This window comes from Verticillium dahliae, genomic scaffold, assembly GCF_000150675.1.
Source record: "Verticillium dahliae VdLs.17 supercont1.18 genomic scaffold, whole genome shotgun sequence".
NCBI lineage: Eukaryota > Fungi > Ascomycota > Sordariomycetes > Glomerellales > Plectosphaerellaceae > Verticillium > Verticillium dahliae.
The window spans coordinates 105,320-129,221 of NW_009276923.1; the positions used below are offsets into that span (position 1 = coordinate 105,320).

The window sequence follows — 23,902 nt, forward strand, 5'->3', positions numbered from 1 at the left end:
GCTCTCCTCCCACAGGTGCTGCGTCGTGTTGTTGCCACCCGCGGCCTCCGTGTCCTCCTCGTTCCAGTCTGTTACGGTTAGCAACGGCGCAAAAGTGGCAATGCAGGCATTTCGCACCATCGACGGGAAAGTCCTCAAACTCATCGTCCTCGCCGAGCGCCGCGGCGGTGGCGGGCTTCTGCGTCTCTTCGGCCTTGGGGTCCTGCGCCGTCTTGTCGGCGGGCTTGATGTCGGAGGAAGCCATGGTTCTTGCTTGCTTCTGTGATTTGGGTGTTCCGCGTGTGGTTCTGTCGGCAGGGTCTCGATTGTCGTCGCGTTGGACGGGGGTTGGGATCGCTTTGGATGATGGAAGGTTGGAGGTTGCAATGGAAGTCGGGAAGAGCTGCCAGCTGCTGCCCTGTGCTGTAGGCTGAAAGGGCGACGTTTGCCGTGCCGCTAGCGGGGGCCTGGACAGGGATAGTGAGTGTGGGCCGGGAGCCTCACACTAGGTACGACGTACCTACTGTTGCCCTTCGTTTTCAATGATATGGGACGGAGACTACGCATTGTTATCCGATCGCATGTATTGGCCCTACTGCAAACAAGGGACAAAGGCGAAAAGTAGCCGTGTTGTATGATTATCTGTCTACGCTTTCCTAAGCACTCTGCCTGAACTCCGTCTTCTATCGTAACACATCGTAACAACAAGAAGACGTTAGCCATCCGTCTCGACAGCCTCGCTGCCTTCTTCGTCTTCGTCGGCAACTTCGCGACTGTCCCCCTCTTCCTCTTCCTCCTCCTCGTCTTCCTCCTCGCCGTCTTCTTCAGCTTCCTCGGCTTCGTCCTCCCCCTGCTCCTCTGCCTCTTCATCTTCTTCAGCCTCGTCGCCCTCTTCAGCCTCTTCAGCTTCATCACCTTCCTCAGCTTCCTCCTCGTCTTCCTCCTCTTCCTCTTCCTCTTCCTCTTCCTCTTCCTCTTCCTCTTCCTCTTCCTCTTCCTCTTCCTCTTCCTCTTCCTCTTCCTCTTCCTCTTCCTCCGCCTCTTCGTCATCTTCTTCATGTACGCCAATGGTCTCGTCTTCCTCATGGTCCTCCATTGTCTCATCTTCCTCATGACCTTCTAATGTCTCGTCCTCGTGGTCACCGAGCGTCTCGTCTTCGGGGCCAGCGAGAGTCTCGTCTTCCTCGTGGGCTTCCATGGTCTCGTCTTCAACGTCGGCGTCGACACCACCCATCGTCTCGTCCTCCTGCTCGTCCTCCTGCTCGTCCTCCTGCTCCTCGTCATCCTCCTCGTCAGCCTCGTCGGCATCCTCATCGCTGCTGTGATGCCCATCCTCGGCCTTCATGTCATGGAACAGCATAGATGGAGGAGGCTCCTCATCCCAGCCCTCAGGCACATCGCTCAGGTCGCTCTCGTCGTCGGCCGAGTCGTGGATGCTACCGCGAGGACTCGACGCTGCGGTCATCTGGGCCGTTGCATCGGGATCGTCGCCCTCGTCGATGGTCGGCTCATCCTTCATCTCGGTATCATCGCCGACGGGCTCCTCCATGTCGGAGCGGTCGCTGGCCGGGCTGCCAGCTTCGCCACCGTTGGGCGTGTTGCTGCCGCGCTTGCCGCTCGAGATGGAGCCTAGACGAGACTTGGATGCGAGGCCGGCAGATTTGGGCGCCTCCATGGCCCGTGTATAGACCTGCTCGGCTCTGCGCAGAATGTCCGGCCGGCGGATGCCCACCTTTTTACGGGGCAACGCCTCGGTTTGCTTCTCGCCGTCTCCATTTGCTTCCTGACTGCCTGGCGGGTTGAGAATGTTGGTGAGGGTGCTCTGCGGCTTCAGCGAGTTGGACACGTCGTTCTGCGCCTCCTCCCTGGCGCGGGCGCGGGCGCGGGCCTCGAGCACTTCGCTTGGACTGGGTCCCGGCAGCGTGGGACCAATCTCGAGGTACAAGTAGGTGTAGCAGTCGTTGATGACCTCGTCAATCGCGCCGGCTTTCATGAGACCGCCATTGAGCTTCTTGAGCTCGATGGCCTCCTTCATGCACTGCAGGACTGGCAGGTCGCCTGCAAACTCGCCGGCCCACTCTGCGAGACGGTCGGCCATGATTTCGAAATCCTCCGTCGCGACCAACTTGAACTTGTCTTCCTCAATCGGTCGCACCTTATGGCTCTGTCGCAAGAGAGCAAGGTATGAGTGGCAGCAGGTCTGCCAGAGGTCCGCAAAATGGTAAAACTCGGTTCCCTTTTTGCGAATACGCCGCAGGAGCGCTTCGAGGCTGACCCTGTCGCTCATGACTACAAGAATCTTGACCATGAGGCGCACATATTGCTCAGTAAAGACGTGGTGCCGCCCGGGCCGTTCGGCCTCGCATTTCCAGACGTTCATGACCATTGTCTTAGTGAACATGGACTCTCGAAGCACGTTAAAGGCGGCCTTGGCTTGCACATAGTCGGCGTGGGACTGGGCCGAGTCGTCGAATAGCAGACGCGCATGACGGACAATCATGCGGTGTTGCCAATTTGACTTGTCCTTGTCACGCAGGTGCCGCAGACTTCGGATCACGTACTCCTCCCAGTCCTCAGTGTCCTCGGAGGTGTCACCATCGTCCGTCTCGGCTCTGATGCCAAACGGCTGTCGCGCGAGGATGATGGTAGCCTGCTGGGACGACAGGTCTCCCCGTGCCACCAACTTTTGCGCAATGGACAAAATTTTGTAGTGAGGCTCCAAGATGGGATCACTATTGCGAGTTTTGGGTACGACTGAAGCGACATCGATTGCATGCTCCAGCGCCTTGATGACACGGTCAACCGTCGGTTTCGTGGCGCGGTCCGTGGCGCTTAGGTTTTCGTCTGGCGTTTGATACATTTTCCACAGACATTTCGAGATCATGAATGGATTCCTACAAGGTTAGCTGGTTTCTTCCACCGTCATGCTGACTACTCACCTCCAGTTACAAGGTTTTCTCCGCATGGCCTTGTGGAAAAGGCCCGCCGCGTACTTCCACACCTTGTAGTCCTGCATCTGGTTGTGCAAGACCCGTTGGAACGTGCCCATGCCGGTGTTCTCGATAAACGTCCGCTCGTGGTTAGAGTGCTGGAATGGCTCCATGGCGAACGGTTCCCGGCTCGACGCGTACAAGCGCATGGCAAAATTGTGATAGAGATCATGCAACGGGTCTCCCTCTTCATAGTCCGTGTCAGCCCCCACAGACTTGGACAACGCGAGCGTGTGGCAGTGGATCGAGTTGCGCTGAAACTTGACAAGCTCGGCTCTGTCCTTGTTCATCTTGTCGGCAGACCAAACAACGGCATCCTCGACTTCGTAGTCGAAGCATTCGGCGAGCCGGAACCAGCCCTCCCAATTATTTGGCGTAAACTGCAGCTGGTGTCGCAGAAAGGTCGCTCCGATTCGCAGGTCGTCCATGGCACCGGGCGTCTGCCTTTTGCTGAGATCCACAAGCTTGTACTTGCTCAGAGCAATGGACCCGAGAAGGAAGAACCAACCGTGGTTGGCGAGGACCGTCTCGGGGGCATTGACGGACACGGTATCGAGCTCGACGCCGCCTCTGAGGGCTTGATACAGACGAAGGGGGTGTACCGGACGCTTGAAGTACTCTGTGTAGTTTCGCAAGTTGTGTACCATCTGTGGTGTTGACCGCACGGGGCCAATGGCGCCTTGCATGTGTTCAATGGTTGTCTTGAGCTCGGATTTCAGCAGATCCTTCATCGGCATCCGTCGGGCGAGAACCGTAATCTTGTCGGCCAGCTGTATCGTGTTGCGCCGCTCGAGCTTCTCCGGCGGACACCCGTGGTCCTGAACCTCCCAGATTCCGACGCCCAGCTTCAGTCCGTGTAAATCATACAGCACCTGTCCGAGGTAGTCTTCCCAGTTGTCAATGTTCTTCAGCTTGAGCAGCTCCATCCGCATCATCTTGAGGAAGATCTTGTTGGAAGCCTTGCAGCTCTTGCGCGGGCCCAGGACATTGTGGATCGCAGCGAGGTACTCGGCCAGGTCGCTTTCGTACTTGGGGAACACATCCGTGTGCTGGATGATGCCAATCTTCAGGACTGTATACTGCAGACACCACGTGCGTACCTGGATCTCCCGGAGCTTATTCATGAACGCCTGAAAGACAGAGCCACCCGAGGGCGCCTGTGTCATGCCGATCCGTATCTCGTCTTCCAAGGAGGCCGAGACGTGAAGCATGCAGCTCAGCTTTGCGAGAGCAGCTGCCGTCGCCTTGAGGTGGTCCTCGTCGACAATGTCGTAGGCGCTCTGTTCATTGAGCGCCAAGGACAGGGCGCGAATGAGGAGCTCGTCAAGTGACTTCATCATGCGAAGCAAGAGCACCGGACGGGTATCGTTTGGGTTCTTGAGATAGAGATCGCCCTCGAAATCAGCAACAACCATCTCGATGGCTCGTAGCTGACAGGAAAACTGTTTTGTCGCGTATTGTATCGATCCATATGCGTCACTGAGGCGTGACCAAAGGAATAACCGCAACTCGGTGCTCGTGCCTTTGATAAACTTCCAGAGATCCTGCAGCCCTTGACTGGCACAATCTCTGATTGGTATCCTCTTGTTCTTCCCCGAGGTGGCTTCCCCATCGCTGTCGCTTCTGGGCACATATACAGAGTCGGCGTTCAAGACTGGCTCCAGATTGTCAATAATGGCCACGGGATCGCTGATATCGTCCTGGAAGAGGCCCAAGAAAAAGTCCATCGTCGTCAGCTTGGAAATCTCTCGGTCAGCGGCAGCCGACGAAATTTCCGTGAGGACAGCATTGTTCTGCAGAAAGAGCGCCTCGACTCCTTCGTTCGTGAGAAATTCGCGCAGGCTGGTCCAGCACTGTAAAATGTATTCGCGCGAGACATTGTCGGTGAGGGTCGTCGAAAAGACGGCAGCCCAGAGGAACCTGGCGGCGAGATCGCTCCTGGGGTCGCGGCAGGCTTGAAAAAGCTCCGACGCAAATGCAAGCCATCGCGCGAGACGCCCCTTGGCCTCAACTCGGATACTATACTCGACAGCACTATTGGGATTGGTGATGCGTTCGTAAATGTCGAGGTGGAGCTCAAAGAGCATCTCGACAAGGTTGTGAATTCTCATCAGCTCCTGCTCGGCATGTTTCGACTGTGCAGTGGCCTCAATTTCATACTTTGCCATTTCGTAGATATCCTGATCGAAACGGCTAATGACATGCACAACCGCTGCCTTCATCATGTCCGACCACCTGTACTCAATATAGCTTGGTGCAATTGTCTTGAGCCACTCCCAAGCCATGTCCTGGACCGTAGTCCAGCCCGCGTTGAGACGTTTGGCGAAAGAACCGAGGCCGTGAGATTCGCGAAAGGCCGGGGATGCCGAGACTTTTTGGTTACCGCCTTTGGCGTGCTCGAGGAAGGCAGACATTCCGAGGGTGTCCGTCTCCTTCTTATTGATCAAAATCTTGGCATTGTCCGCACTAAACGAGGTAATCGTACTCTTGAGGTCAATCGTGGCCTGGCTCGTCGATTTGTCCGAACGATCTTCAGACGTGCACAGCTCGAGCACCTCTCCGATACGGTCCAGGACCGACTGGTCCGTGACGCCAATGTTCTCCAGTACGTCTTTTGTTTTTTGAAACAGGTGCTGATCCACCGCCTGGTACTGAGCGAGCTGGGTCGCGTGCAGTGCGCTCGAGTTGACGACCTCTCCGGCGCCAGCCGTCTCCCTGCGTCTGATTCTCTTGCTGCGTTTCTCGCCAGCGTTTTCGTCTTCGCCTGCCTCCGCGAGACCGGCAACCGACTGAGACCGCTTCCTCGCTGGGGCCGATGCGGTCTCGCCTCGAGGTTTGAGTCCATCGGCGGCTGCCGTCTCGTCAGCAGCCTCCGTCTTGGTCGCAGAGTCCGACACATCCATGACATCCGGCAGACCAACGTCGACGGCCGCACTGCTGACTTCCTCAGTGAGCTGCTTCTGTATGGCATCCGTGATATCCATCGCCTCCTCGTCGGGTTCACTATTGGGAAGGTCAATTGTAATACCCTTGCCCGTGAAGCCCACTTCGGCAACGAGCTGCACGAGGGCCATGCCCAGCTCGGACCAGGCGGCTGTGGGACAGCGGATCGATATTTTGGACTCTGACACGGTGAGGATTGATCGAGTCGCCTCGAGACTTTTCGTCGGATTGGGCAGGAACGGAATGGGGTCGAGATGGCGCTTGATGAGCGCCGGCATGTCGTGTTTGACCCAGGGCCCCAAGATGGGGTGCGACAGACCCATGTCATCTGATAGGGACCTGGAGATGCTCTTTCAGTTCCTCGCCTGCAAGATCCTCCGCCAGCGACGGGGGTTCGACCTCCTCGACGGTCGGATCGTCGTCAAGCTCGATGGCTGCCTCGAGGCAGTATCGCCTGATGCGGCCACTGTTGAGATAACCTGCCACTCGTGCAATTCGCCTCCAGAGCTCGGCATCTGAGGGGTCGCGATCGAGCGCCGCATTGAAATCAAGGAGCGCCTTTTGCGCTTGCTCTTTGACGTCGTCTTGCTGAAAGAATGCCTCGGGTGGAACAGCCGTCCTGCGTGCCGTGTGTTTTATCCGGTCGAGAAGGAATTGTCCGTGGTTCTTGTGCGCCAGGAAGAGCGCCTGGGGGAGGGTGCTGTCCGCTCCGTCTACCTCTCCTGATTGTATGTCGATACCGGCAGCGAGAGAGGCCTCTACAGCGAGCTGGCTTGCCGGCAGCTCGGCTCGTTCGTACTCGGTCGCGGCTTCGGGGTATTGAAAGATGTCGGATTTGAAGAGGTCATCGTATGCATCGGTCGCTTCATCAAAGAACCGAGGGCCTTGCGCATGAAGCTTGAGGGCGGTCTGGAAGCGCTTCAAGGCTTCGTCGATATGGATTTGTCGCGTGTTGTCAATCTCATCGTCAAGGTTCTCCTCCGGCTCGACATTGATGGCTTGGAACGCTGGCTTTCACGGGCTGTTAGTTTGAACCAACGGCGCTCAAGATCAGACTACAAACCATGATTTCGGCGTGTAAAACGAAACGTCAAGGGGAAAAGCTTGTATTGGAGAATCCCAGAGAGCCGTGGCCCGGACGTTGATGGAGTTTGTACAATTATGTGTTCATGGTTCGAATCCAAGCGTCGAACCTTCCTTTCTTCGCGTCGTTGGCTCGAATTGGAGACGCGACGGAGATTTGGAGCAGGTACATCCATCCCTGCCGATGAAAGCCAGGCTTGCCAGGCTGAAAGACAGCGTATGTGGCGTACCAGACATACAATTTGTGGCGACAACAAGGCTGTATGACCAAGCGTTTCCGCCAGGCACCGAGCACGATGGGGAGGGTCCGTGCAAGCTCCTGCAGCTCCAACCCGCCGCGAAATGAACAGCAGCTCGTTGTTGGATTCCCAAACACGATCGCAACTGATAACCCCTCCGGCTAGCCCACCGTCGTCCATCAAGGCTCGCCCCCTTTGCCAACGGGCACACTACTGAAAACGCCAATTCGCACTCGAGCGAGAAGAGATACAACACCCAGTACTCGACAGATCCCAGCCTGAGACACGAGCGCCCGCGGTGTTCACTCACCGAGACTCGGCTACCACCATGGTTTCGCCAGCGGTTCCCGAGTACGTCGTCCGATGCGATGGAGGGAAATATGACAGCACGCTGACATTGGCAGGCTCACCGAGGAGCACATTCACGAATCGATCGACGCCAGAACCGACTCGCTGATCTCCCTGCGCGAACTCGGTCCCCCAGATCTTGTGCATCTCCTGAAGCAACCCAAGGGTAACCAGGGCAAGCAGGTGTGTAGATTGGCACGTCTGTGAATCGCAGCAGAACCCTCTGACAAACTCGGCAGATTGGTGTCTATCACCACGTTACTGGTGTCGAGGCCTCCTCTTCTGCCAGTCTCGCCGCCTACATCAATACTCTGACGTACCGAGAGCATGGCCCGTCGGCGCAGATCAAGATTGTCGAGGGGCTCTACTGGTGAGTGACCCTTTCCACAGCCGAAACAATCGGTCGCTGACGAGACGTAGCTGTTACAATGCCTTTTCCCGACTCGACATGCGCGTGCACGTCACGATTCCCGGTTCGGTCGAAAGCTACTGCGTAGATGAGCGCGGAGAGAAACGCAAGGCCACCGACGAGCTCTGGCTTGAGACATATCTCTGCAGCGTCTTGCGCGCCTACTCGTACGCGGACGACGGAAGCGGAGAGACGATTCGCAAGATTATGGGTGTGCGCCGCTTCAACCCCGTCACAAACACCGAGACGGAACACCGGTTCCTCAATGCTGCCGAGCAGCTCTTCTTCCGAGGTAGGTGCATCCAGCGCCTGTTGCGCAATGCATTCTAACATTTGTAGGTTGGCAGCTGGGCTCCGATTCGGTCGTTCAAGTACCCAACAGCGTCTCGAACCACCTCACGACGGGCCTTCTGAAGTACTTCCAGACCACCGGTCGCTATGCATCCGGCATCAACCTGTTTGAGAAGCTGCGCACCCAAAACGTCGAGGTCTCCTCTCTTCTCGCCAAGGTTCTATTCATGGGCAACGAAGAAGTGCAGGGCATTCGTGTTCTCCACCAGGCTCTCAAGGAATCTCCGATGGACTACGTGATGCTCGACACGCAGGCCGAGTTTCTCCTAAAGAAGGCCGAGTCTGCGGCCACCCCTGAGCAGAAGGAAGAGCGTCTCCGCATGGCGCTAGGATGCGCGGACCGCAGCACAATAGCTGCGCCCAGCGAGTTCGGCACGTGGGCTCGCCTGGCGCAGGTCTACGTTGCCATGGAGGACTGGGAGAATGCGTTGACGATTCTCAACTCGTGTCCCATGTTCACCTACCAGGACAAGGATGCGCCGCAGATGCCAGAACCAAAGGATGTTCACCTCCCGACACTGCCAGAGACACGCCTCGACGAGATTGACAGCGAGCCGGAATCAAGGTACTCTGAGCAAGTCGATCCTAGCCTGCTGAACCTTCGTGCTTCAGTGTACAAGGGAACCTTTAAACAGGCGTACAGCATTCTCACGGAGATGGCGCAGAAGATTGGCTGGGACCAGCTCCTCAAGATTCGAAGCACCGTCTTCGTCATGGAGGACGAGTATCGCACCGAGAAGCAGGAGTCGACGCAGCCGAACACCATTAAGCGTACCGCCAGCACCGATGGTCTTCGAGGCACGCCAGATCCGACAACGAACGGAGAGCAGACCGACGACGAGGACGCCGTTGACGAGAAGAAGACTGCAGGCGACGCACCAGAGCCTGTCAATGGGGAGGCCGTTGACGGTGGTGCCGCCGCGGTTGAAAAGCCCACACACGCTATTGACCCCGGCGAGGTCAAGGCTGACCCTGAGGCTGTAGGTCGCCACTTTCCCCCAAATTGCATTTGAAGCCCGTACTAACTACGTAGACTCACCAGAACGATGAGCATCTCTCCAAGCTCAACAACAAGCGTCTGTGCGAGCGCTGGCTGGACAGCCTCTTCATGGTGCTCTACGAAGACTTGCGCGTCTACACCATCTGGCGCACGCAGATGGCGCAGTACCGCGCGCAGTCGATGCAGTACCGCAAGTCGGCGGAGGAGTGGGAAATTCTCGGGTCGCTGGCAGAGCGCCTCCAGCACATGGACGAGGCAATGGAGGCCTACCGATCATGCTTGGCCGCAAGGTTCAGCCCCAAGGCGCTGGCCGGCATCCTGCGCGTTTTCGAGCGCAACAAGAACACAAGGGAAGCCGTCGCGGCATTTATTCGCTTGGTGACGTGGCAGTACAGATGGTATTCCGAGTTCTCCCCCGAGCTGCTCCGCACCGTCCGCTCGCTCATTGAAGATGAGGGTGCCGTCAAGGTGCGGAGCATCATCCAGGCCACGAGCATGCCTCAGAACGTTCTCGACCTGACGCATCACTACGCGGCATTGTGCGCCAAGTTCCGCAGCAGCGGCACCGACGGTTAGCGGAGGGGCGATCCAAGGAATGGAGGCGAGAACAGGATGAAATTTTACGATTGAAGGTTTTCGAATTAAGCCTGGGCGGTGCAGTCCAGCTGCCTTCTGGCAAGCGCTCAGGGCAGCCATTATAGCAAACTTTCGGGCCGCCGACGGCATTTATATCACAATGAACTGTCACACTCTGCCACCTATCACGTTTGGGCAACGCCGTACTGAATGAAGCTCGGAGTGCCGATACTGAGAAACACGCATGTGCTCTGTGAAATGAATCGTGAAGCACGTTCCACTGTAAAACGTTCAACCTTTAGCATCGCACCGGCTTCAGCCTTCCAACACCAACCCACACGACGGAGCGGCAGCATCGGCGATTCTGAATCTCGATTTATTTTGTCCAACGAGCGATCGATCAGTAGTGATGCTCGACGCCAAGGTGATGCTACATTGACCGGAGCTGACCTCCGTGTGTTGGAGACCTTCTCCACAAGGGGACCACTAGTTGATGGATATCACGAAATCATGACCATCATAGAGGGGCATCGTGATATCAGTCCAAATGACGAGGAATGAGGTCATAGGGGTCCTGATGTGTTGAGGCGCGCCAGCCTTCAAATACTCCAGAGCAGCGGCCCATTTGCTTCAAGGCGTTCATGGTACCATTCGCCTCTCTTACCTTTCCTAACGAAAACGACAAATCATTGATACCCTACTGCTCATTTAAACATGTCTGCACCCTCCGACGAACAGCTCAACAGGATCGCGGCGGATGCCGAGGCCGACCTCAACAGCTACCAGGCTAAGACGGGCGAGGCCCGCGAGCAGGCCGACGACGCCGCCGGCGTGAGGTCCATTCCCGAGAACAAGTTCCCCGGCGCGGATGTGAAGTACGGCGACGACCTCTCCACCAATGCCGGCTACAACAAGCGCATTCCTCCCGAGGAGGGCGGCGATCTTGACGCCCGCGGACGGTAAGATTCATTGTGTACTTTACGGCAGGACACATTTTTACTCACAGACGCAACAGCCAAGCACGCGGCGAGCTCTACGATCACAACAAGGGCGACGGTGGCCCCGCAGCGGCTCTTGACGCCAACGAGCCCAGCGGCGCCAACGACGGCGACGTGTACCGCATCCCGGGCATCGACTCTCTCGGAGCCCAGGGCCAGAAACCCGATCCCTTGCTGCAAGGCGAGGATGCCTCCATCACAAACGTGGGCCGCAACCCGCCCGGCCCTGGAGGCAGCAAGTTCAAGGGCGAGGACTACTACAAGCCCGAGTCGGTGCCTGGGAGCATCGCCGCCGAGGGCAACGTGCCGCCTGCGAGCGTGACGGAGGCGAGCCGCGAGACGGAGGGATATTAGGGCTGGTTCTCGTGTACTGATAGAATTATAACGATCCCATGATGATTACTTGATTCATGTCCACGTTTGATTTGTTCGTATGCGATGTGATTTTGAGAACATGGGACAGACAACGAGGGACGTGAGAGTTCGTCATTTGGTCTTGCCTGGATGACATGACTGGACCTTGCAGGCGTGGACGATGGGTTCCGTCGGAGGCCCAACATTGATGGATTGGCTGGAATGGTGCTGGGTTACAACTTCCAAGGCCTTTGTGCTTGGGAATAGCCCGATGAAGGTACTGAAGCTAGAGAATTCAGCAATATCGACTTATGTCGTGAAAGTAGGGCGATGACTGGCAGCGTTGAACAGCCAGGTACCTTAGGGACGTGATGTTCGGAGGTCTGGTCGTAATAGTATGCCGAGAATATACGGCACTCCATGATGTAAGCTTGGCACAGATCTCGAACAATTGGCAAATCAAAAGCTGGCTACTTTTCACGCGATGCCATTGGTCGGCACCAGCATTTGCACCCCGTCCAGCCATCGGATGCACCCCCCCGCCCAGGTCCTGATTGCTGGCAATCCTGCCCTAGCTCTCATTGCCGTGAGACTAACCCGATCAACTACCTGCCCACTGTCATGGTGATGCAACAGAGACCATGTTGGAATCTCCTCTAACGCCAATCTGACGAGGAGGACAGTTCATATGATGGACGAGAAAGACTTGGCGGGCACCACACTTCGCAAACGAGCCTATCATAGAAAGGTGAGAACGGGGTGTCAAACCTGCAAGTGAGTCTCCTGCGCTGCGCAGCGTGCAGATAGCTTGACATTCAGGGTCCCAGCTCAACAATCACAGGATACGCCGAGTGCGCTGCGATGAGGGCAAGCCTGATTGTCAACGATGTGTATCTACGGGGCGGAAATGCGATGGCTACGCAAAAGAGGATCGTAGCCCCTTGTCCGCCTCTGCACCACAAACCACCATAAGCCCAGGCTCGACGCGGGCTTCTGAACCCTTCTTCGCTCGGTCACAACACACCACCCTGGCCCTCCGGCCTACCCTGCCGCAACGATGCTCCAAAGAGGCTCGCAGCTATCGTTACTTCCTCGAAGTCGCTGGTCCGTCGCTCGCTGGCGTTTTCGACGGGGACTTCTGGCTCGCCGAGTTACCCCGTGCTTGCCACGCAGACCCGGCAATATGGCACGCCGTCGTTTGTCTCGGCGCGGCTCACGAAACGAATACCCTGGACTTCACCGTCGGTTCCTATCCGCCGCAAAAGATCTTCGCCCTGCAGCAATTTAGCCACGCGATCCGGTCGCTCACCGAACGACCCTCGCAGAGGACCGATATTTGGAGGGCCCTGACAATCAGTGTCATCTTCACCTGCGTCTGCAAGGTCCAGGGTCTCCATTCGCAGGCACGCATGCACCTCGCCTCGGGCCGTCAACTCCTCGAAGAACTGCAGTCGTGCGAAGAACAGCAGCCGGCACCACTTGGGGCCACTGCCACAGCATCGACCGTCCCTCCGCAGACGTCCAGCATCCCGATAAGCCTCGCACCCTTGAAGGACCTGCTCCTGAATCTCGAGGTCCTCGTCTATTTCAAAGACAACGGAGACCTGATCCAGGCCCCAGAGCTGGTAGCGGCGAGTAAGATCTTCCATCTGTGGCGTCTGTACGAGGCACCGCTGGAGACACCCACGGACTCGGGGACAGCTAGACCCTTGACCGTCGACAACTTGACACACGCCCTTCAGGCAATCGAGTCACTCTTCGGCGCACTTATCTACCTGCGTCAGCAGCTGGTGCGGCAATCGTCAAAGACGGACCCCAACATCGGCGACGGGGATCTTGGCTACTTCGTCGCACGCGAGGCGCCCTACGTTCGGTGTTTCAAGCAAGTGAGAAAGGCGCACGACCTCTTCGTCAAAGAAACCATCCGCAGCCCTGAGGCCCAGTCGGTCGTGCCTTACAAGGCGCTGCTGACCTTATCGCTGGCCCTCGCAGCCACACGACTCATATTTGTCGGAGATCCCGAGCTGCCCGACCAGAGCAAACGTGACGAGGATCTTCCGCAACAGTACGAGTACATTGTCAACCTCGCAGAGCGCATCCTCAAGCCCGACCACCGTCAGCACCTACCGTTTGCCAGGTCTGGCACGCTGCAATCTGCCCTGTTTGCCGTCGCGTACATGGGGAAGCCTCAGAGTGTACGGCGCCGTGCGGTACAACTCATGACGCAGTATCCTCGACAGGAAGGAATCAACAACAGCCTAGAGAGCGCCAGCATCGCCAATGCCATCATGACGAGGGAGCAGGAGCTGCTGCGACGGGAGCTTGTAGGACTAAACGGGACTTCTGCCACGGGCGAGGTCGAAGACCTCGAGGTGCCCCCGTTAAAGAGGCTGTTCAACTACACCGTAGAGTATGTCGGAGCCCGGTCGGCCATTGTGAAGCTGCACACTTGGGAGGAGCATACTGAGGAACGACCAGGAGAGGAACGGACCATTCGTTGGTGATCACCAGCCACCTGGCTTGTTTGTCAACAGCAGTTCCGATGACGCTGTACAGGGCCTGCGTAGATATGCGGACGACGCATGCTCCACGATCTTTTTCGGAGAACAACGTCTGCTTCAGATATCCTGTATCAGGCTCTCTACGGTTTAGGCCGACATGACTCGGGACTGACCTGATGCCGCATTGATAGAGAAGGGACCTGCCATCAGCAAGATCAGTTGTTTCAGCTTCAACCTTATGACTTTGCCGAGCATTGGACTCGTAATATCATGCAAGCGAGAATCGCAAACACCAGTACAGCCTCTGCTGATGATTTTCGTGTCAAAAAAACGCCGCATGTACGCGCCGTGGCTACGAAGTGGGACTTGGGCGCCACGCTACCGGCCGGAGGCGAGCGATTGCTGAATCGCCTTCCAACCCCGCACTAGCCGCCCACGAGAGGCTTCACGACAGGAGCCCCTTTACGGAAGCCAAGGTTGATAATCAAAGTCCACCAAGTGAGCATTGCCGACGTCCAGCTGCAATCTCTCCATCAACTACCTCCATCATGTCGTTCGGCACAAAGGCAAAGCTCAATACTGGCGCCTACATCCCGTACGTCGTCGTATATCCCGGCTGACCAGCACTGACGCGATGTATTCAGGACACTGGGATACGGCACGTGGCTTTCGGATCCAGGCGTTGTCGGTGCGGGCGTCTATGAAGCTCTGAAAGCTGGCTATCGTCATCTAGTGAGCCCATCTACACGCAGACTCGTTTCAATGCTGACCGCAACATCAGGACCTGGCGAAGATGTGCGTGTAGTGACCACGATTGAAGGCAACGCTGACCTCGATAGCTACGGAAACCAGAAGGAAGTTGGGCAGGCCATCAAGAAGGCTCTTGCTGAGCTGCCGGGGCTGAGGCGTGAGGACATTTTTATCACCTCCAAGCTGTGGAACACGTGAGTCGGCCCAACGGCGAGACGCTGATCGCTTCTCACAAACCACAGCGAGCACCGCCCGGAAAATGTCGCCCCTGCGCTGGAAGATACTCTGAACGAGCTCCAGCTGGAGTACCTCGACGTTCGTAGCCTTCTGTATCCCTCTGCCTGCACGACTGACGTCCGTAGCTCTACCTGATTCACTGGCCCGTGGCTTTCAAGAAGACCGATGGCAACCCATTTCCCGTGACTTCTGACGGTAGTGAGGTTGATCTTGATCTCGATGTTTCCATTGTTGATACGTGGAAAGGTCAGGCACCCTCAGCAGTTGTTCGAGCAGCACGCTGACCCTCACAGCCATGGTCGAACTTCCCAAGTCCAAGGTCCGCGCCATCGGCGTCTCCAACTTTGCTGCCCCTCACCTGCAGGCTTTGATCGACGCCACGGGAGTGACGCCCGCCGTCAACCAGGTCGAGCGCCATCCCCGGCTGAACCAGCTGGATGGCATCGTTAAGTACGCTAGTGAGAAGGGCATCCACATCACGGCCTATTCTGTGAGTATACCTCCTGCTGTCTGTATGGGCAGTTGCTGACTGCTGCAGCCCCTCGGCAACAACCTCGTTGGCGAACCCATGGCCATCGAGGACCCAGTCATTAAGGGCATTGCCGAAGGGCTGTCGGCGACGCCGGCGCAGGTCATCTTGGCCTGGGCCCAGGTCGGCGGACACAGCGCCATTCCCAAGTCTGTCACGCCCGAGAGAATCCAGTCGAACTTCCAGGAGATCAAGATTACCGACGACGACTTCAAGGCGATCAACGAGCTCGGCAGGGTGGAGCGACGTTTTGCCATCCCGTTCACCTGTAAGTGCAGCCGCATGGCCTTGGAGACCTATCACTGACGACTTCAAGGGCAACCTCCGCACCGCATCAACTTGTTCGATACCGCGGCGGAACAGAGTGCGCCTCGAAAGGTCAATATTGGCGCCAATCAACTCTAGGCATTTCCTTCCTTTCTTCCTTTCTTTCTGGAATCTTTTGCATTTATCAGCGTCATTCAGGCCCCTGTCGGGCATGTAGCTCAACCTGCTACTGAAAAAGACATATTAAAACCTATTATAAAGGCAAAGGTGTGGAACATGCGTTCCCGTCAAGCCCGTGTAACTTCAACAGTAGGATCCAAACTTAGAACCCAATTACTCCTTTGTGCCTGGACGGTGATGTCATCTGGCGTATTTCAGTGGGTTGATGCTACTCATCAAAAGGTACGCACGTAGTGATAGACTACAGTCTTCTTGGCCGCCTCAATCACATTTGGCGACATTTGCTCCTTGCTGTACCATTTTGCCAACATCCGACATAAGAGAGAAATAGGCTTCCTCTCTGAATCATCGTTTAAGCACAGATGCCTATTTCTGATGGTCTCAGGGACGCCGAGTCAGGAAATTCCACGCAGGAGAAGATCAGGAAGCTCAAAAAGACGTCATAGGTCCCAGCCCTGCACCCTTTGGAGAGACATCAAGCGCTTCGAGATCAGTATTATACATGCCGTCACCGATTAAATATCCAAGCCCTTTCGGTGGGCAGGATGATATGACGAAGCTTAGAAGGCCTCACACGGTTGCGTCAGACCCTGAAGGTCCTCCCCTCCAGCGTCTATTCCTCTCTGACCTTCTCGCCCGCGCGATGTCACCTAGCAGTGTCTTTGCTTTGCGTAGCACAACACTCACGTCTTTACCCACCTAGATTCAGGCTTCCATGTCGTCAGTCGTTCCTTTCCCTCACGTCCACCTCGCGTTCGCCTCCTCGAGGGGGCTACATCTCCGAGCTACCTACAGGCAAGCGAGTATTCGGATGCACTGCTACGCCTGACCCAACTATACCAAGTGCTTGACTGAATAGTGTGAATCACTTCCAATTAAGATGTCGGATAACCAAGCTTAAATTCGTCTTGTCATTTGGGCAGTGGCACGAACGGTACGTAACCCTCTAAAAGAATATATCACTCGATCTGCATTCCCATATGCTCATCTGCTGCATACAAGCATATTCCGATGATGTCATGCACGATCACTCTCAGGCAGGTCATTGCAGCACTCATCTTTGCACCTTCACCATGGCGCTCGCAGGAAAAACATCGACATGTATGAGATCTATGCGGTGAGTCAATCGCAATTGCGACGCCGCAGTTCAGCTGACGGTGCTAGGCCGGCGCGGCGGCGGCGTTCACGGTGGACTGCCTGATCTACCCGCTTGATACCCTCAAAACGAGATACCAAAGCCAGGACTTTGTCCAGACATATGCATCCTCACCAGGCAGCGCGAAGCCGCAGCTGTATCGCGGCCTCTACCAGGGCATCGGCAGTGTCATCCTCGCCACACTGCCGGCAGGTACGCTGACTAGCCCAACTTCTTTCCGTCAGCGCGGGCTGACATAAATACAGCCGGCATCTTCTTCGCAACGTACGAGAGTATGAAGCGCACAATCTCGCTGGCCGTGCCGGCGGCACCGCAGCCGCTCGTTCACTCATCGGCCTCGGCAATCGCCGAGATGGCTTCGTGCGTGGTGCTGGCGCCTGCCGAGGTGATTAAGCAGAATGCGCAAATGCTGCGACAGCAATCGGGCGGATCACAAAAGTCGACATCGCTCGAGGCGCTGCGGCAGGTCACAGGCTCGGGGGCGAGTCGACGTTTGTTCTCCGGTTACACGGCTCTTGTTGCGCGCAACTTGCCGTTTACGGCCCTCCAGTTTCCCATTTTCGAGTACGTGCGACAGCAAACCTGGGACAGTCGACACCCGGGGCAGGCACACGACTCACACGGGCTGCTCGAGACGGCCGCAGTCAATGGCGTGAGCGCTGGTTCGGCGGGAGGATTTGCAGCCTGGATCACGACGCCGAGCGATGTCGTCAAGACGCGAATGATGCTGACAGCAAGCGATGACAATAATTCGTTGGGGAAGAAAACGAGCCGGGGCAGCGTGGCTGTCGCGCAGGACGTGTACCGCAGCCACGGCGTCAAGGGGCTGTTCCGCGGCGGCCTTTTGCGTGCGAGCTGGACAGCTCTGGGGAGCGGACTGTACCTGGGGACGTACGAGATGTCAAAGGTCTGGCTGACGCGCGGGAAAGATGATTCAGAGGTGCTGGGCGCTGTGTAACGTGAGGCCCAAAAGAAACGTAGCACACCATTACAATGCTGACCAACGTGGAATGCTTTGCAATCGGTGTCTTCACATGATGGAATGAATGTTGAACCCATCAAGTCTTCCGCGATCGACCCTGCATCCGTAGTTCGGCGCGCAATTGGACAGTTGCGATGCCCCTGCGTTAGTTGGGGTTTATGTCGAAAACCCAGCCTCGTAAAAGAGCAGTCTTGTTGCGAGTCGTAGCAGAGGACCGGCCGTCATGTGCTGACGTGCTGGCAGCCTCTACTTGCAACCGGCGAGACCGACTCCGAAATGCCCTTCTGGCATGTTCTCGGTCTGGCACCGTCCATGCCAGGAAAAGCCATTTGAGTGTCCGAGTCGCAACAATAAAACAGGCCCGAGCGGTGAAGTGGCAGGGCCGAAACCAAAGTCAGAGTAGCCGTCTTGCATCAGCGACGCGGGCGATGGCGCCATCTCCCCAGGTTATGACCCAAGACGAACCCTCAGTGCTAGCGACGCGGCAATCTCGCCCCTTCATCCCGCCTTGGTCAACCCCCCCCCCCCCCGCCCCGTGATATGGCGAGCTCGGTGAACACGTCTGCTTGACGTCCACCGCTTTCTGGCAATTCCCGTTGCGTGCAGACTCCTGCGCAATGCTTTCGCCCATCCGATGGCGGATGAGAAAGCTTGACCCACTGCGCCAACGCTGAGGTGATCCCGAGTCGGGAAGACGCCTTCTGCCACCGGGCTGTGACGCAGAATTCAAAATGACAAGTCTATAAGGGCTGTCGGTGCCTTTGTGCTGCCTCTGTTCCGTCTGTGTTGTTTGGTCATCGTCCATTGTCCTAACGCTGTAAAGTGAAGAAAAAGAGTCGCAGCATCACCGTCCACTTCACGACCGGCAATCCTCCAGACCACCTCCAACATGGCCACAGCATTGAGCTCCTTGATCCACCTCGCGGCCCCTGGGCTTCGCAATGAGGCCAGCTTGGCTCTCAAGCAGGACAGCACCATCTCCGTCGCCGAGGTGGAAGCCCGCGAGCAGGCCCGGTGGTTGGTGCACTCGCCCTACACCGAGCGAGACCATCAGCTCGACCTGCACACGCTCGACCACGAGAATGCCCTCCTGGCGCGGGCCATGACCAAGATGGAATGCACCAGGACAGACTATGCCACAGCGCCATACACTGAGTCCTTCAACTGGCAGGACGTGCACGATGAGCTTCGCCGGCTGGTGAAGGAATCGGGAAAGCCGTTCAAGGAAACTTCCTTTTACGTAGTCGTCTTTCTCTCGCAGATCCCGCCGACGACGGTCTACGCGGACCTCGGCGCCCTCGACAAGGAGGCGCACCGCGAGGCCAACGAATTCGGCGGCTTCCTCAAGTAAGGCCGCTCCCTTGATAGGAAGAAGACATGTCCAACTTACACGCCGACAGGTACTGGTTTGGAGCGCCAGATGCTGAAGGTCGCAACCTGGCGACGTGCTTCTGGCGATCGCGACCTGATGCCGTCAGAGCCGGACACGGCCCAGCTCACCGCAAGGCGGCACGGGCGACGGCATCGATGTACTCTTTCTGGAAGATTGATCGACACAGGCTCATAATCAAGGATGACGCCGAGAGCTTCGAGTTCATCGATTGGGAGGATTAGGTGCTCGCCGTTCCCGCTGGCGGGGACACAAAGACCTGGACGTGAATTATGATACATGACGGTAGAAAAGGCATGGCGTTTGGTCGTTGTTCGAGAGTAAATGTCCAATGAAAATTCGTTCGCATTTGTTTCCAAAGCGTTGCTGAGCTGCTGTTGTGGTGATGCTCTCTGGACGAAGTAGTGGGGATTTGTCTGACTGAGGAAGCACCAAAGGACTGGGCGGGTTTCGAGGAGCTTTAGCATGAACCAAGCCCACCAGTTCCATCGACATTAAGCATCCAAAGCACACCAGAAAGCACCGAAGATGGGCTGTCGTTAGTTTTAAGAAGCCAAGACAGACTGCAAGCGTGGGGGTTCAGCGTGGGCTCAGCGTGGGTGTGCGCGGGATTGAACATTTTCGTGACAGCATCACCATGAGCTCCAGTGGGCACTGGTAAAACCTGGCACCGACAGCTGGCAATGAGGGGATCCTCCCAAACAGGTTTCTGCCACCTCCTACCGCCCAACAACCCACAACCGCTCCCACAATTCAACACCAGCGAAATATCTTTTCGCATCTACGACCGCCGACGAATCCAGGCCCCGCGTTGCGACACTACGACTCCCCCTTTCCTTACCGACCGTCACGCACCCAACTCTTTGAGTCGTCCGTTCCATCGTCAAAACCCGCGAAACCTCTGCAAAAATGGCGGAAGCTCAAGCGCCCCAGGATGCGCCGTTCAACTCGGTCGTGATTGAAGCTTTGGTGAGTCTGCCCCACCTTGGGCTGCTCTCGAACCACGCAGCAACCGGCTAATCCGCAGCTTTCCAGGTCGTCATGAAGATTGTCAAGCACGGCTCCTCGACCTTCCCGACCGTCGCTACCGGTGCGACCGTTGGCCTCGACCGCAACGGCGTCCTCGAGATCACCAACTCGTTCCCCTTCCCCACCGTCGACGTCTCCAACTCCGACTCTCACCAGAACAACGACGCCTCCGCCCAGGCGTCAGCTGCGCCGAGGCAAAAGTCCAACATTGTTTACCAGAGCGACATGATCAAGCACCTGAAGGAGGTCAACGTCGATGCCAACAACGTCGGCTGGTACACGAGCGCCACCATGAGCAACTTTGTCAACCTCAGCTTCATCGAGAACCAGTATCACTACCAGAAGGACAACGACAAGACGGTCGCCCTCGTGCACGACGTCAGCCGCAGCTCCCAGGGCTCCCTGAGCCTGCGCGCCTTCAAGCTTTCCGCCAGCTTCATGGCGGCGTACAAGGAGGGCAAGTTCACGACGGAGAGGTATGCCGCCCCCACCGACCAACACGAATGAGATGAAATATTGACGATCGTAGCCTGCAAAAGTCCAAGCTCTCTTTCAAGGATATCCTCCAGGAGTTCCCCGTCACCGTCCACAACACGCACCTCCTCACAACCTTCCTTCACCAGATCCCCCAGGCGCCCCAGGCCGACGCGCTCGAGCACCCGACGTCTGTTGGCGAGCTGCGCGACGACCCTTCGAGGCAGCCCCTGTACCCTTCGGTCGACAACCTCGACCTCTCTATTGACCCGTTCCTCGAGAAGACGTGCGACCTGCTCCTGGAGAGCATTGACGCGCACTACAACGAGGTCAACAACTACCAGTTCTACCAGCGCCAACTCGGACGCGAGCAGGCCAAGATTTCGCAGTGGCAGGCGAAGCGCAAGGCGGAGAACGCGCAGCGGGTGGTGGCCAAGCAGGCCCCCCTTCCGGAGGACGAGTGGCAGCGGCTGTTCAAGCTGCCCCAGGAGCCCAGCCGCCTCGAGGGCATGCTCAACGCGAAGCAGGTCGAGCAGTACAGCAAGCAGGTTGACGGGTTCACGGCCAACATTACAACCAAGATGTTCGCCGTGCGGGAGAACCTCATCCCCAAGCGTGCTTGAAGTACGTCAGGTGCCTGGAGCGGAGCGTTCGGGAGGTTTGTACCAGAGTAGGCTGGAGGGGCAGCAAAAGGGAATGACGGATGAACTGGGATCTCAAAGGGCAGCGGATCCATCAGCATTCTAAACGGCGTTCAGGGCTACTGCGTGTCTCGGTATGCAGTGCAGTGGGTAATCGAGAGGTTCGGTCACGTCTTTTTTGGTGTGGTGCAGTGTTTGCCGTGATGAGACATTTGTGACCTGTCTGTAACCTGGCGTGTGATCGGCGTTGGTTTGGTGCACACCGAGTCCTGGCCACGACTCGAGCATCGCCCTCGTCAATGATTCCGGATGAGCAGCCTCTCTATATCCCACATGCACCCTGATGCCGGGCAACGCCGCGAGCCGTCCGATACCGTTGATTTCTTCAGTAGTCATGTATGGCCAGGAGCTACGGCACGTGGTGGGGCGCTTCGAGGGATCGTCCAAGAAGGGTTTAGTGCGGGACTGACGTTGAAAGGGTTCCACGAGCGGCAGCAAAACGCGATTCATCGAGGGGTTCGGCTTGTGTCGAGTTGAATGGCATGGCCTCTTGTCTTTTTCTCCTGGAAGGCCTGGCAGCAGCGTGAATGTGTAACCAAGGTAGGTAGGTATATTATGGTACTCTGGAGTGCTCGGTCTAGCTCGGAATTGAAAACCTACTAAGAAGAGCGAAAAATAAAGAAAAAAGGTACAGCCCAATCGCCCGACTGCCCAAGACCCCTCCTCCAGTTGACTGCCTTTCTACCCTCTGCCCCGCACCTGCAGCAGATCCTGAGCATCTCCCCTCACCTGGCCGGTCGCCTGCCCCGCCTCCCAGCAACGAAAATTTCCCTCCTTACCCGGGGCCAGCCAACAAACAGCTTGCTTTAAGGTCCAGATTCACCGCTCTCCATCTTCTTTTTCTCCCCTCCCCTTCCTTCCTTCCTTCCTACACACTCTCGTCTTAACAGACAAACCATCTACCCCCTTTTCTCCCCCCTTACCACCCATATACCCCCTCCCCACCATCACAATGGCTGCCCCCGCCCACAAGTTCAAGGTCGCCGACCTCTCCCTCGCCGCCTTTGGCCGCAAGGAGATTGAGCTCGCCGAGAACGAGATGCCCGGTCTCATGCAGACTCGTGCCAAGTACGCTGCCGACCAGCCTCTCAAGGGCGCCCGCATCGCCGGCTGCCTTCACATGACCATCCAGACGGCTGTCCTCATCGAGACGCTGACCTCGCTCGGTGCTGAGGTCACCTGGACGTCGTGCAACATCTTCTCCACCCAGGACCACGCCGCCGCTGCCATTGCCGCCGCCGGTGTCCCCGTCTTCGCCTGGAAGGGCGAGACCGAGGAGGAGTACAACTGGTGCCTCGAGCAGCAGCTGACCGCCTTCAAGGATGACGGCAAGCTCAACCTCATCCTCGACGACGGTGGTGACCTGACTGCCCTCGTCCACTCCAAGTACCCCGAGATGCTCAAGGGCTGCTACGGTGTCTCTGAGGAGACCACCACCGGTGTCCACCACCTCTACAAGATGCTGAGGGAGGGCAAGCTCCTCGTCCCCTCCATCAATGTCAACGACGCTGTCACCAAGTCCAAGTTTGACAACCTCTACGGCTGCCGTGAGTCCCTCATCGACGGCATCAAGCGCGCCACGGACGTCATGGTTGCCGGCAAGATTGCCGTCGTTGCCGGTTTCGGTGATGTCGGCAAGGGCTGCGCCATGGCCCTGCACGGCATGGGTGCCCGTGTCATCATCACCGAGATTGACCCCATCAACGCCCTGCAGGCCGCCATGGCCGGCTACCAGGTCACCACCATGGAGAAGGCTGCCGCGCTCGGCCAGATCTTCGTCACCACCACCGGCTGCCGTGACATTCTGACCGGCGAGCACTTCGAGGCCATGCCCAACGACGCCATTGTCTGCAGTATGTCACCCCACACCTTGAAATTCTGCATGAGACTTGTTGCTGACCCATGATGTAGACATTGGCCACTTTGACATTGAGATTGACGTTGCCTGGCTCAAGGCCAACGCCAAGGCTGTCCAGAACATCAAGCCCCAGGTCGACCGCTTCGAGATGAAGAGCGGCCGCCACATCATCCTCCTCGCCGAGGGCCGTCTCGTCAACCTTGGCTGCGCCACCGGCCACTCCTCGTTCGTCATGTCCTGCTCCTTCACCAACCAGGTCCTCGCCCAGATCATGCTGTACAAGAGCGGCGACAAGGCCTGGGGTGAGAAGTACGTCGAGTTCGCCAAGGCCGGCAAGCTCGAGGTCGGCGTCTACGTCATCCCCAAGATCCTCGACGAGGAGGTCGCTCGTCTCCACCTCGAGCACTGCAACGTCGAGCTCAGCACCCTCACCAAGGTCCAGGCCGACTACCTCAGCCTGACTGTCGAGGGTCCCTACAAGAGCGACATGTATGTTCCGGCCTCCATCCTCGCCCCTTTCGACCGTTTGCTAATCGTCCCGTGTCCAGCTACCGCTACTAAACAACCACATATCATCA

At 57.2% G+C, this 23,902-nt stretch overlaps 9 protein-coding genes across 9 annotated transcripts; 8 read left to right on the forward strand and 1 right to left on the reverse strand.

Annotated features, from left to right (window-relative positions):
• Nucleotides 1-694: 694 nt before the first annotated feature.
• Nucleotides 695-6,978, reverse strand: VDAG_07806 (uncharacterized protein; the record flags this gene model as incomplete). Its single annotated transcript, XM_009652572.1, has 4 exons — nt 695-2,823; nt 2,929-6,251; nt 6,301-6,923; nt 6,976-6,978. 4 exons carry the CDS (start codon nt 6,976-6,978, stop codon nt 695-697), a joined length of 6,078 nt encoding a protein of 2,025 aa, XP_009650867.1.
• A 584-nt stretch (nt 6,979-7,562) lies between these two features.
• On the forward strand, nt 7,563-9,918 carry VDAG_07807 (bud site selection protein; the record flags this gene model as incomplete). The annotated part of the gene is made up of 6 exons (XM_009652573.1): nt 7,563-7,585; nt 7,639-7,765; nt 7,822-7,952; nt 8,003-8,283; nt 8,364-9,322; nt 9,385-9,918. The coding sequence occupies 6 exons, from the start codon at nt 7,563-7,565 to the stop codon at nt 9,916-9,918; spliced, it is 2,055 nt and encodes a 684-aa protein (XP_009650868.1).
• Nucleotides 9,919-10,632: 714 nt separating this feature from the next.
• On the forward strand, nt 10,633-11,270 carry VDAG_07808 (uncharacterized protein; the record flags this gene model as incomplete). The annotated part of the gene is made up of 2 exons (XM_009652574.1): nt 10,633-10,877; nt 10,934-11,270. The coding sequence occupies 2 exons, from the start codon at nt 10,633-10,635 to the stop codon at nt 11,268-11,270; spliced, it is 582 nt and encodes a 193-aa protein (XP_009650869.1).
• A 691-nt stretch (nt 11,271-11,961) lies between these two features.
• On the forward strand, nt 11,962-13,774 carry VDAG_07809 (C6 zinc finger domain-containing protein; the record flags this gene model as incomplete). Its single annotated transcript, XM_009652575.1, has 2 exons — nt 11,962-12,044; nt 12,112-13,774. The coding sequence occupies 2 exons, from the start codon at nt 11,962-11,964 to the stop codon at nt 13,772-13,774; spliced, it is 1,746 nt and encodes a 581-aa protein (XP_009650870.1).
• A 545-nt stretch (nt 13,775-14,319) lies between these two features.
• Nucleotides 14,320-15,880, forward strand: VDAG_07810 (aldehyde reductase; the record flags this gene model as incomplete). Its single annotated transcript, XM_009652576.1, has 8 exons — nt 14,320-14,366; nt 14,416-14,495; nt 14,553-14,715; nt 14,764-14,836; nt 14,884-15,004; nt 15,052-15,248; nt 15,297-15,555; nt 15,816-15,880. The coding sequence occupies 8 exons, from the start codon at nt 14,320-14,322 to the stop codon at nt 15,878-15,880; spliced, it is 1,005 nt and encodes a 334-aa protein (XP_009650871.1).
• A 953-nt stretch (nt 15,881-16,833) lies between these two features.
• On the forward strand, nt 16,834-17,848 carry VDAG_07811 (mitochondrial S-adenosylmethionine transporter; the record flags this gene model as incomplete). Its single annotated transcript, XM_009652577.1, has 3 exons — nt 16,834-16,851; nt 16,899-17,082; nt 17,136-17,848. 3 exons carry the CDS (start codon nt 16,834-16,836, stop codon nt 17,846-17,848), a joined length of 915 nt encoding a protein of 304 aa, XP_009650872.1.
• A 913-nt stretch (nt 17,849-18,761) lies between these two features.
• Nucleotides 18,762-19,486, forward strand: VDAG_07812 (uncharacterized protein; the record flags this gene model as incomplete). The annotated part of the gene is made up of 2 exons (XM_009652578.1): nt 18,762-19,219; nt 19,273-19,486. 2 exons carry the CDS (start codon nt 18,762-18,764, stop codon nt 19,484-19,486), a joined length of 672 nt encoding a protein of 223 aa, XP_009650873.1.
• A 685-nt stretch (nt 19,487-20,171) lies between these two features.
• VDAG_07813 (eukaryotic translation initiation factor 3 subunit H) lies at nt 20,172-21,388 on the forward strand (the record flags this gene model as incomplete). The annotated part of the gene is made up of 3 exons (XM_009652579.1): nt 20,172-20,231; nt 20,298-20,767; nt 20,821-21,388. 3 exons carry the CDS (start codon nt 20,172-20,174, stop codon nt 21,386-21,388), a joined length of 1,098 nt encoding a protein of 365 aa, XP_009650874.1.
• Nucleotides 21,389-22,418: 1,030 nt separating this feature from the next.
• VDAG_07814 (adenosylhomocysteinase) lies at nt 22,419-23,885 on the forward strand (the record flags this gene model as incomplete). The annotated part of the gene is made up of 3 exons (XM_009652580.1): nt 22,419-23,319; nt 23,378-23,813; nt 23,873-23,885. The coding sequence occupies 3 exons, from the start codon at nt 22,419-22,421 to the stop codon at nt 23,883-23,885; spliced, it is 1,350 nt and encodes a 449-aa protein (XP_009650875.1).
• Nucleotides 23,886-23,902: the final 17 nt, after the last annotated feature.